This window comes from Panthera leo, chromosome A3, assembly GCF_018350215.1.
Source record: "Panthera leo isolate Ple1 chromosome A3, P.leo_Ple1_pat1.1, whole genome shotgun sequence".
NCBI lineage: Eukaryota > Metazoa > Chordata > Mammalia > Carnivora > Felidae > Panthera > Panthera leo.
This window is the reverse complement of record NC_056681.1, coordinates 25341728-25354075: the sequence shown is the minus strand read 5'-3', so window position 1 is coordinate 25354075 and position 12348 is coordinate 25341728. Positions and strand designations below refer to the sequence as shown.

The window sequence follows — 12348 nt, the reverse complement described above, 5'->3', positions numbered from 1 at the left end:
AGGGAACTACTGTAGATACCTTTTGAAGGCCTTCCATACAGCCTACTCAGATAAGCATCTTCTTAATTTCTCAGTCCTCTAGGACAATATACTGGTATTCATATTTCATATTTCAAATTACTGTTACGATTTTTATTACCTTGTGGACAACTCTGACCTCCATTCCTTTTATTCTCTTTAGTTGGTGCTGAGAAAAGAGTGCCAGCAATGCCTGGATCGCCTGTGGAAGTGAAGATACAGTCAAGATCCTCACCTCCCACCATGCCACCCCTCCCACCAATAAATCCTGGGGGACCCAGGCCAGTGTCATTTACTCCAACAGCATGTGAGACCTCTTAATTTATTTGGGTTTGTGGTTCAGGGTGACGTTTAGATCTAAGTGACTGGCTGCTATGAAGCCTTCTGCATATGCTATTCAACATTTTCAAAATAGCTGTAAGGTATTTTATATCTACACACACACATATGTACATATACATGTTACACACACACATGGTTATTTCTTTTATAAATTGCTTTTGCCCTCTGAGAATAGTACTTAGCTAATTTAGGCATTTGAAAATTTAGTGGTATAGATACTTTGTTTTCATACTCTGGCTATTAAGTAGCTATTTTAATTTCTTGGCTCTAAAATGAATTTAAATTATTATATTGCTTTATAGGAATCAATGTAAATTTCATATAATTACCAAACAACTTCTAAAACTATTCCAGGACTACCATGGTAAGGCTCTTGACAAAAGAGAATGAATATTGTATTAGTTTGCTAGGGCTGTCACAACAAAATACCACAGACGGGTTGGCTGAAACTCACAGTTCTGGAGGATAGAAGTCCAGGATCACGGCGTCAGCAGGTTTGGTTTCTTCTGAGGCCCCTCTCCTTGGCTGCAGATGGCCACCCTTCCTGCTGTGTCCTCCCATGTCCTTGCCTCTGTGCATGTGCATACCTGCTGTCCTTTCCTCTTATAAGGACAATAATCATAGTGGATTACGGACCACCCACATTACCTCATGTAACCTTTAAAGGCTGTGTCTCCAAATACAGTCACATTCTGAGATGCAGGGGATTAGAACTACAACATAGGAATTTGTAGGGGGGCATAATTCAGTCCATAAGAATTACATTAGCCAGGGGCGCCTGGGTGGTTCAGTCAGCTAAATGTCCAACTCTTGATTTCAGTTCAGGTCATGATCTCACAGTCATGGGATCAGGGCCCACATACAGCTTTTGTACTCTGTGTAAAGCCTGCTGGGAATCTCTCTCTCTCTCTCTCTCTCTCAAAATAAACAAACACTTAAAAAAAAGGATTACATTAGCCAATAAATATATAATAGATGTTCAACTTTGCATCAAGTTAATGCAAACTAAAACCCAATGTAATACAAGAATGTTCAAAATGGAAAGTAATATCAAGCTTTGGTGAGCATATGGTGAGCTACCTGAACACTCCTACATTGTTTGAATGTGAGAAAATTATTTGGTAGTATTTAGTAAAGTTGAATTTTCACAAAGCCTGTGTAACTCAGCAATCAGTCCTATATGTATAGTTAAACACATAAACAAAAGTCAAAAGAAGACCCAATTTAAAATCTAGACTTACATGCATACATACTAACTTGTGTGGATTGTTTTTTAATTTTCTTTTAATGTTTATTTATTTTTGAGAGAGAGAGAAACAGGTCATGAGCGAGGTTGGGAGAGAGAGAGAGAGAGGGAGGTAGAAGATCCTGAGCTGTCAGCACAGAGCCCGATGCAGGGCTCAAACCCATGAGCCACAAGATCATGATGTGAGCCAAAGTCGGACACTTAACCAACTGAGCCACCCAGGTGCACCTTTACGTGTCTAGATTTTAATCTGAATTTTTCTGCCTTTCTGTGCCTGTGCATGTTGACTCTCACAGATACTGTGCCTCATAGAGCAGAGGACACTCAGTGTTTATGGAGTACCCACAATGCATTAGAGCACTCTGCTAGGCACTATATGCATTTTCTTATTTAAATGCCTTTACATAAGCTTACACACTGTCGTTGCTCAAACATTTACGTTTTTTGTGTTTATTGTTTTAAAAGGCAAGAGAGTCCAAGTGGTACAGCTTTAATAGAAATTTTAATTATTATATTTCAAAACATTTGAAATTGAGTAAGTGGCAACTGTAGCAGTCTGGAACTAGAAATGAAATGAAGTTTAATATCCTTTTTAAAATTCTATTTTCGGGGCGCCTGGGTGGCTCAGTCGGTAAAGCATCCGACTTCAGCTCAGGTCATGATCTCGCGGTCCGTGAGTTCAAGCCCCGTGTCGGGCTCTGGGCTGATGGCTCAGAGCCTGGAGCCTACTTCCGATTCTGTGTCTCCCTCTCTCTCTGCCCCTCCCCCATTCATGCTCTGTCTCTGTCTCAAAAATAAATAAACGTTAAAAAAAAAAATTAAAATTCTATTTTCTATTTCAAAGTTCTACATCCTTAGATATAGGTGCTGTCTTGAAATGAAGAGATTTAAACCTAGGCTGTCATTCAGATTTCAAGATACAGACAATAGGAATAGATATATCTGCACGTAAATTTAGCCCTTTTTACCTCCATATTTGACTACTTCATTTTACTTCAGAAAATGTGCTCATATGCTCTCACTGAAGAGGTTGTGAAAAAAGCAGCGTGGCTAAAAGCACAGTAATATATTCCATTTATGGATTGCTTCAAAAGGGGCAGCTCTCCGATGGCAATTGACCTTTCTGTGAACACAAAGAAACAGCAGACCATTGCAACTAATTTTCTGGATTGCTGAGGTTGAGTATTGAGCTTTCCTTTCCAGTAGCTCTAGTGATCTCTTTTAATGAAAGATACAGAGGAGAATTCACCCTTTCTTTCTTAGGCTGTTAGTCTTTTATGTAGTGAATCATTCAGCAGCTTTTTCCTCAACACTTACACTTCGCTAGCTAATGAACAAAGCCAATCTATTTATGTATGGTATATACAGTCTACAAAGTATATACAGATATAGAACATAGTGTTCATTAAGAAGTGCACAGTCTTGGGGCATCTAGGTGGTTCAGTCGGTTGAGTGGCTGACTTTGGCCCAGGTCAATCTCATGGTTCGTGGCTTCAAGCCCCATGTTGGGCTCTGAGCTGACAGCTCAGAGCCTGGAGCCTGCCTCAGATTCTCTGTTTCCCCCTCTCTCTGTCCCTCCCCTGTTCATGCTCTGTCTCTCTAAAATAAACATTTAAAAAAAAAAAAAAAAAAAAAAAAGAAGTGCACAGTCTGTTAAGACAGTGCAAATCTAGAAAAAGTAAGTAGGTACCATAATGGAAGTATCTGTAGGCAGCACAGAGAAGAGTTATTAAATCTATCAGGGTTTACCTTAATGTGCAGCCACAGAATCTGTTAAAGAATGTTTCTTGATACAGGTGATACCTGAGCATATATAGGATGAGGAAAAGTTTGCCAGATCAAATTTGAATCTGGATCAGTCAAGGAGTAGGAACAGTATGGCTGACCAACTATGACCGGCATGGAGGCAGAAGGAGGGACGTGGAAGATTTTTCATGATTAATGACTTGGTGTTAAGCCCAATATAAGTAAATGGTCAGTTTTCTAAGTTAGGTAAAGATTAAATAATTGGGCTCTTTTCTTATGTTTTTTAGACATATGTTTTAATTTCGTCTTCCTAGATGTTCAAGCCTGGGTATGATTAAGTGAAAATCTATTGACGCTTAGTCACCAGGTAATTTTATTTCACCATTCAGTGAAGAAGGAGAACTTAGTTCTAGGGTGGTGTTGCAAATTGAAACTAGCAAGAAATGAGTAAGAACGATGGGGAAACTAATTAAACTCTCATTAATCAATCACATGTATTATAATTTGAGCAGAAATTGATGTGTTGTCCTGTGTAGTAGTGTCTAGAAAATGCTTTATTGAATGATCAAGAATTTGGCACTATTAATATCACACTGTTGGAGCAGAGAGAAACTGACTGTGATGGGCATGAATATTCTGAATGGTCCAAGAGATGTGTACCTTATATACCTTTTTGCAGGAATAGGTCATTAAATCTATAGCCTAGAGAAAACATTTCTCACTTCAACAGAACTCTCTTTTCTGATTGTCTATTCACATGCTACATTGTAACTGATTGCTTAACTTCTTTGGAACCCTAAGATTAGGAAGGAGATGTCACATGAAAGGTACGCATTTGTGCGCGTAAGTGTCCAGTACACTGGAAATACGTATCCTACCAGACTCAGCTTCTTCAGTACCTGTTGCAGGAAATCTTTACCTACCCCGGCCCCATAGCATCTATAGTTAGATAGCCTTTCTCCAAGCTCTTACAGCACTCCATACTCTTATTTTAACACGTCTGTGTTATTCTGTTAAGATTTTTGACCTGGTAGTCTGTCTTCCTATGTAGTAGTCTCACTGAGGGCAGAAACAGTTTCTTGTATATTCTTAATATGTGCTTTACAAAATTCAAATGAATAAACGAAGGTTAATGCAAACAGGAAGAAATTAACAAAGACCTGTGTGTTTTGCACTTAAACAGAGTCTTTCATTTTGGCTTTCTTTTAGTAAGCAATGGCATCAACCATTCTCCTCCTACCCTGAATGGTGCCCCGTCACCACCACAGAGATTCAGCAATGGTCCTGCCTCTTCCACATCATCTGCACTAACAAATCAACAGTTGCCAGCCACTTGCGGTGCTCGGCAGCTCAGCAAGTTGAAACGCTTCCTTACCACACTGCAACAGTTTGGCAATGACATCTCACCTGAGATTGGGGAGAAGGTGCGGACTCTTGTTCTAGCGCTGGTGGTAAGTACGGCATCACTGTCCACAGCTATCTATGTGGCTCAGAACCAAAGCCAGCAAACCTGGAGCAACATGGCAAAATATGCAGACTAGATTAGTTATTATATAACTCATATAAACCTGTGGAATTGTGGATTTCAATTATGGATAACAATACTTATTAAGGAAACAAATCTATAATGTTTAGCTTATTATTTCTTATTACGTTGATTTAATTCCAAGAAGCAGCTTTGAATTCGTCGTCAACTGAATTTCAACAGGCTACTGAGGTTCAACCAAGCTAATGCAAGGTTTTGTTACTTAATATATTCAGTGCCTGGTGCGTTGTTTTCAAATCTGAGAGAAAAGAAAAACAGGGAGTTTAATTTTCAGGATAATAGTTTGTAAAATTATAAGTCTCGTGGTTTAAATAGTGTCAAAGGGATTACATTCTTCAGCTCTTCATGCAAATATAGTTTCTGTAGAATTTTCAAGCCACACATAGTTTTTCTTTGTACGAGGAGTATGGTGAACCCATGGTATAAGGCAGTAATTCCTGGCATAGACAGCTGGGTGGGGTTTGCGTATCACTGTATATAAGGAAAGTACTGACAGTTCCCTATGTTTGTAAATTGAATTCTACAAGATTTACCTCTTGAAAAAGCACCTCATGGTTCTGCATGTTAGGCTCTACCTATGTAAAAGTGAATCACGTTACTAAGCCTCAATGCTGTAGTTCTCAAAGTGTAATCAGGGACCCTTGAGATTCCCCCAGACCCTTCCTGGAAATTCTGAAGGTGAAAATTATTTTCATAATAATATTAAGATGTTCCTTGCATTTTCATTCGTACTCTCTAAGGAGCATACAGTAGAATTTTCTCGAAGCTGCATGATACAGGTTGTTGAAATGGATTAAATGCAGAAGCAGATAAGAGAACCCAGTTGTCTTTTAATAACCCAGATACCAAAAAGATTTGCAAAACTGTAATTACGGTGCCATTCTTCCTACTACATTTTTGGGGAAAATACAATTATTTTGAAATGGGTTAATAATAAATGGTTTCCAAATTCTGAAGTTAATTATTAATATTGGGATTATTGATAGATGTAACCCACATAAATTAGAGGAGGCTGAGACTAAAAAGTTGAATAACTTAACAGATTTCTCAGTCTAGTGTAGAAGAAACAACTTTCATACAAGGCAGAGTGTGATAAATGACTTTTTCATCATTTCAGATTTAATCCCTTTTGCTTTTTAGAGCTGTTAGGTTGTTCTTTTTTTTTTTAAGTTGTTCATTTTCATTGCTATATTATATAGTATTTTATTGTAGGAATACAATTTGTACTTTTTGCTCTTGGTGGACATTTGAGTTGTTTGCATTTTGAGGCATAGTCAAAGAACCTAATACAACCCCCAAGTTCTGAAATTTCTTAAAAGAATTCACAGGACTTGGCATATAGCTGTGCTCACAACTAAGATTTATTACAGAGGCATAAGGTTACACAGCTGGATCATAAAGGAAAGAGATACTGTTGGAATCTAGTGGAATCCATGTGCAGGCTTCCTTATGCTCTTCTCTTGTATAAATAGTCACACAGAGCTCACTCTTCCCCCAGCAGTGAAAATGTAGTGACATATGTGTGATGCTTTTGCCCAGGAAAGCCTATTCGAGACTCCATGCCCAAGGTTTTTACTTGAGTCTGGGTACATAGGCAGTCTTTGCCAGCACCTGCTGAAATTCCAAATTCCCAGAAGGAAAAATCAATGTTCAGCAGAAACCTCAATGTTTGCAAAAACACTGTCTAGGCACAGTAGCCACCCTTATCAGTTAGAAAGGTTTTTTTTTATTTTTGTTTTTAGGGGAAAAATGTTTTTGGTCAAATTTTACACTACTAGATCTAGAGTAATAAAATTGGGCTTTAAATGTCAAAATGAGTTTGAACATAATTGTAAGCAAAGCAGACATCAGCATGTCATACCAATTCTAGCAACAGATTTAGGCACAACTCTGTATATATATTTTTAAGTTTATTTATTTATTTTGGGACAGAGAGAGAGCACAGGCAGGTGAGGGGCAGAGAGAGAGGGAGAGACAGAATCCCAAGCAGGCTCTGCACCATCTGTGCAGAGCCCGATGTGGGGCCCAAACTCTCAAACTGTGAGATCGTGACCTGGGCTGAGATCAAGAGTCGGATGCTTTACTGACTGAGTCACACGGGCGCCCCAACTTTAAGTGGAGTCTAAGGTTGAAGATAATTTCAAGAGTAAAAGAAAAAATGATAGCCCTCATTTGCAAAAAAAAAAGAAAAACAGAAAAGAAGTCAATTTTTTTTTAAACTTCGTTTTTGGTTTTTTTTTTTTTTTTTTTTTAATGTCTTATTTATTCTTAAGAGAGAGAGAGACAGAGCAGGAGCAGGTGAGCGGCAGAGCGAGGGAGGGACACAGAATCTGAAGTAGGCTCCAGGCTCTAAGCTGTCAGCACAGAGCCCGATGTGGGGCTTGAACTCCTAGACTGTGAGATCATGACCTGAGCCGAAGTTGGACACTTAACCAACTTAGTCACCCAGGCGCCCCGTCAAAATTTTTTTTATAGCTGAAGAAGTATTTGTATGTACATGTAACCAATTGTGTCCTTTAAATGGCCATTCTCAGGTTAAATTTTTTTTTTCCCAATGATAATCATCAGTAGGTGGTAAAAATACACATAACAACCAACTTACCCAGTTTTAAGTGTATAATTCAATGATTTAAGTGTATTGTTGTGCAACCATCACTACTATCCACCTCAGGAACTCTTTAAATCATGCAAAACTGACACTTTGTGCCATTAAACAATAACTCCCCATCCCTTACTTACCCTTCAGTTCCTATCAACCACCATTCTACTTGACTACTCTAGCTACCTCATATAAGTAGAATCATACAGTATTTGTCTTTCTGTTACTTATTTTGCCTAGTGTAATTATCCTCAAGGTTCATCCCTGTTATAGTATTTATCATATTTTTCTACTTTTTTTGGCTGAAAAGATTCCATTGCATGTATATACCACATTTTGCTTTCATCTTTTGATGAAATTGGTATTTCATCAGCAATTGGAATTGAAACTATGAATTTATTTGGAGAAGATGCAGAAAAAGAAGTGTTACTTGAATTTAACATCCATTATTTTATTTAATTTTTAAAATTTTTTAATGTTTATTTTTGAGAGAGAGACAGAGCGCGAGTGGCGGAGGGGCAGAGAGAGAGAAGGAGACAAAGAATCCGAAGTAGGCTTCATCTTTTGCATTCATCTATTGATGTACACTGGGGTGCTTCTACCTTTTCGGTTAGGGAAAGTTTTATATCTTTATGGGAAACTGTTCATCAGCCAAATTCATAGGTGCCAGCCAATGGCCCAACCTTGTAAGTGCTCTTTAATAAGGTTATCAGTTTTAAACCTGCTATATTAACTCTTTTCTGTATAGGAGCCATTGCAAATAAGGTTGCTGTAAGCATTCTTTTACATGGTACACATGTGCAAGCATTGCACTGAACAGTGGAATTGGGATTTCATAAGGTATGCATATATACCAATTTAATATGTAAGGCCATTGGTTTTCCTACATATTATACTAATTTATACTCTGATATAGTGGGAATTTTATTAAAATCCGTGTCCTGAATCAGTCTGTTCAGGCTGTTACAACAGAATACCAATAACTGGGTGATTTATAAACAACAGTCATTTATCTCACAGTTCTGGAAGCTGGTAAGTGGTGCCAGTAGATTTTGTATTCTGTGAGAGCCTACTTCCTTGTTCCTATATAGCTGTCTTCTCACTGTGTCTTCACAGTGCCGAAGAGGCAAGGGAGATCTCTTGAGGTCTCTTTTACAAGGGCACTAATGCCGTTCCTAAGAGCTCTGCCTTCATGACCTCTAATCACCTCCCAAAGGCTCCACATCTAAATACCAACTCATTGGGAATTAGGTTTCAACATAGGAATTCTGAGTGGCACAAAAATTCAGTCTATAGCAATTGGTATTGAAACTATGAATTTATTTGGAGAAGATGCAGAAAAAGAAGTGTTACTTGAATTTAACATCCATTATTTTATTTTATTTTTAAAAAATTTTTAATGTTTATTTTTGAGAGAGAGACAGAGCGCGAGTGGCGGAGGAGCAGAGAGAGAGAAGGAGACACAGAATCCGAAGTAGGCTTCAGGCTCTGAGCTCTCAGCACAGAACCCGACATGGGGCTCCAACCCACAGATGGGGAGATCATGACCTGACCAAAGTCAGACGCTTAACCTACTGAGCTACCCAAGCACCTCTCCATTCATTATTTTAAAAAAACACTTGGCAAAACAATTAGAGCAGGAACTTTCTTAATCTGATGATAGTTGTTATCTTACAAAAAACCTACAGCAAGCCTCATGCTTGTGAAATTTTGAATGCTTTCCCTCTAATAATAGGAATCAGATGAGAATGTCTTTTCTAAAAAACAAAAGAATGTTTCTTCTATTCAGCGTGATCCTGAACATTCTAACCTAGCAAATAAGATATCAAGATTGGTGAGAGATCAATAAAACTGTCACTGGGGCGCCTGGGTGGCTCAGTCGGTTAAGTGACTTTTGGTTTCAGCTCAGATTATGATCTCGCAGTTTGTGCGAGGGAGCCCCATGTCAGGCTCTGCACTGACAGCATGGAGTCTCCCTGGGATCCTCTGTCTCCCTCTCTCTATGCCCCTCCCCTGTTCACACTGTCGTAAAAACTTAAAAAATAAAAAGAAAGTAAATTCTTTAAAAAAAAGTATTGATGTGAAATGAGATAAGCTTCAAATACTTTAACATCGTTTAATTTGATATACTCTTTTCTCTAAAAGGAAATATTTTTAATTTTTACCGAATATTAGTGTGATATATTTGGAAAATCCAACATAATTTCATATCCAGAAATAAGTGCTGTTGTACTTGTCTTTTTAGGCACTTAAGATACTATATAAGTGTGTGTGTAATTTCCATAAATGGCTTATAGGAAAGCATGCTGCTCTTTTTCTGGTTTTTCATTTCACAGTATATTGTAAACACCTTTTCTTATTAATGCATATAGTCTTTCCTGTTCCCTTAGTGTTCTGATGTATGACTGTACCATCATTCTTTTTTTTTAATTAATTAATTAATTAATTTTTCTTCCTCTAAAAAAAATTTTTTTTAATTTTATTTTTGAGAGAGAGAGAGAGAAACAGAGTGTGAGCAGGGGAGGGACAGAGAGAGGGAGTCACAGAATCCGAAGCAGGCTCCAGGCTCCGAGCTGTCAGCACAGAGCCCAACGCTGGGCTTGTACTCATAAACCGTAAGATCATTACCTGAGCCGAAGTCAGATACTTAACTGACTGAGCCACCCACGCGCCCCATGTACCATCATTCTTTTTGAATATTTTAATATTTTAATATTTATGTATTTATTTTTTTTAGAGAGAGAGAAAGAGAGAGGCAGGTGTGAGTGGGGGAGGGCAGAGAGAGAGGGAGCCCAGAATCCAAAGTAGGCTCCGGCTCTGAGCTGTCAGCAGGGAGCCCCATGTGGGGCTTAAACTCATGAGCCATGAGATCATGACCTGAGCTGAAGTCGGATACTTAACTGACTGAGCCACCCAGGTGCCCCTTCTGTACCATCATTTTTAATGCAACTTCCTGGTAGTGGACCTTAATGTTTTCTGTTCCTTATTGTCAAGAAGCAGTATTGTGTTGATAAATAATCTGTATGGTACTTGTTACAGCTTTGAACCATTGATGATTTTATAAAATAAAATCCCTAGAAGTGGTACTTGTTCTCTCAGGGAATCAAGAATAATGCCCAGCCAGGTTTGTTCTTTAACTTGGTATTATACTATGTTTTAGGGAATTGAATAAAAATATTTTGTGAACTTTGAGGAAAATATTTTTATTTGTACATTCACCTGAGCAGAGGAGCTAAGAACCCTATTTAAAGCTAGACTTTTGAAAAAATACATGGGAAGTGCTAATAACCTTACGGGAAATAACTACAACCTTCCCGGTGGGCGTGTGCCTGTTTCCAGGTTCTCTCATATGCAGGCAGACCACTTGAAGGTAGAAGGCACTGATTGTTTTGCCTTGGTTTTTTCGTTTGTTTTTAAATTTCTTTAGAATATTTAGGGAACTGATGCTAGGAGGAGGGCACGATCTATGAAGAAGTGAACTTCAGAAGTTGATATCCTGGACTCATTCAGGATTGTTCCATCTAGGAACATTGTAGGTTTGGTTTCCGGTACCCAAGGTGGCTTGCCATGAGCTCTTTGATTCGAGAGGCCTGAGTGCCTTCTTCACAAATGCTGAGGAAAGCAGTAGCTGAGTACAGAGGACAGTTTAGGTTTAGGGTATTAAAGAAAAGAAAATCAATGAGGCCACACTTTATTCATAAAGGAAACAATTTGTTTAACCTTTGAGAGGGACCTGAGTTTACAGTGGTGTTCTTGGGATTATCCTTTTCCTTGATTTAAAAAGAGCACTATTAGATTTGTATTGGGAAGACAGTATCCAGTTTTAGAAATTGACAGTGTTATTTGTCTTTTCAGAACTCAACAGTAACAATTGAAGAATTCCATTGCAAGCTCCAAGAGGCTACAAACTTTCCTCTTCGTCCTTTTGTGATTCCATTCCTCAAGGTAATTTTTATAATTACTGAATGTAATTTATCTTCAGCATTTCCTCAAGTTTTCCTGCTGCTGATCCCTGTTCTGTGATCCTAGCCAGGGTAGCTTGCCACACATTTTCATATCTTTATTTTATTTGAGTCTCCTAAGAGGAATGGGAGTGTGGTCTGCAGATATGCCTTATTCACACTTGGTAGGATGGGAATTACAGAAGCCTTGAGTTGTGGTCCATATGCAGATACTGCTAATAACACATAATAGCAGGTGGGGAGCAGGAGGTGAGTGGGCTGAAGGTGAGTGTGTGGATGGTTTGGAGGCTGGGCTTTTAGCAGAGAAAGTAACTGAACATTAAATCTTTTGTTTGTGGCCAATGGGGAAAGTGTGTGTTTTCTGAGAAGGCTGTCAGACAAAGGAGAGGCCTTGCACTTCCCGCTTATCCTAAGAACAGAAGAGCATACAGAAAGACAATGTTGCTGTCTCCCCAACCCCAGTTAGTCTAGCTTCTGATTAGGTCCTCTGGAATTAATGTTCCCTAGAACATAACTTTTGGGAGACGTTGTTCAGAATTGTACTTACCTGAGAAGTAAGGCAGTATTAAATTTATATGTAATATGCCCTTAAAAAAAAGTGTTTTATTTCAAAATAATTTCATACTCCTAGAAAAGTTGCAATATGGTATAGTAAACTTCCTGTAGACTGTACCACCGTCTCTTTAGTCACATTCTCTACATGTTACTATTTTATCACATCTCTATTATTATTTTGTCTTGTAATTATTTTTTCCCTCATATATTTGAGGGGTGCCTGGCTGGTTCAGTCGATAGAACATATATACGACTCTTTATCTCAGGTGTGCAAGTTGGAGCCCCCACGTTGGGTATAGAGATTACTTAAAAAATAAAATCTTTTGGGGCACCT

The 12348-nt window shown here is 38.4% G+C and overlaps 1 protein-coding gene across 7 annotated transcripts in view; it reads left to right on the top strand.

The window, feature by feature from the left end:
• CBFA2T2 (CBFA2/RUNX1 partner transcriptional co-repressor 2) overlaps positions 1–12348 on the top strand; it is a 140513-nt gene that overhangs the window by 98376 nt on the left and 29789 nt on the right. For all 7 annotated transcript variants that reach the window (XR_006200485.1, XM_042931218.1, XM_042931220.1 and 4 more), the window contains 3 exons: positions 182–325; positions 4562–4803; positions 11353–11442. Coding sequence is in view for 6 of the 7 variants with exons in the window: in XM_042931218.1 (XP_042787152.1) it covers positions 182–325; positions 4562–4803; positions 11353–11442 (476 nt within the window). In the remaining variant the exon portion in view is untranslated. The remainder of the gene's footprint in view (positions 1–181; positions 326–4561; positions 4804–11352; positions 11443–12348) is intronic.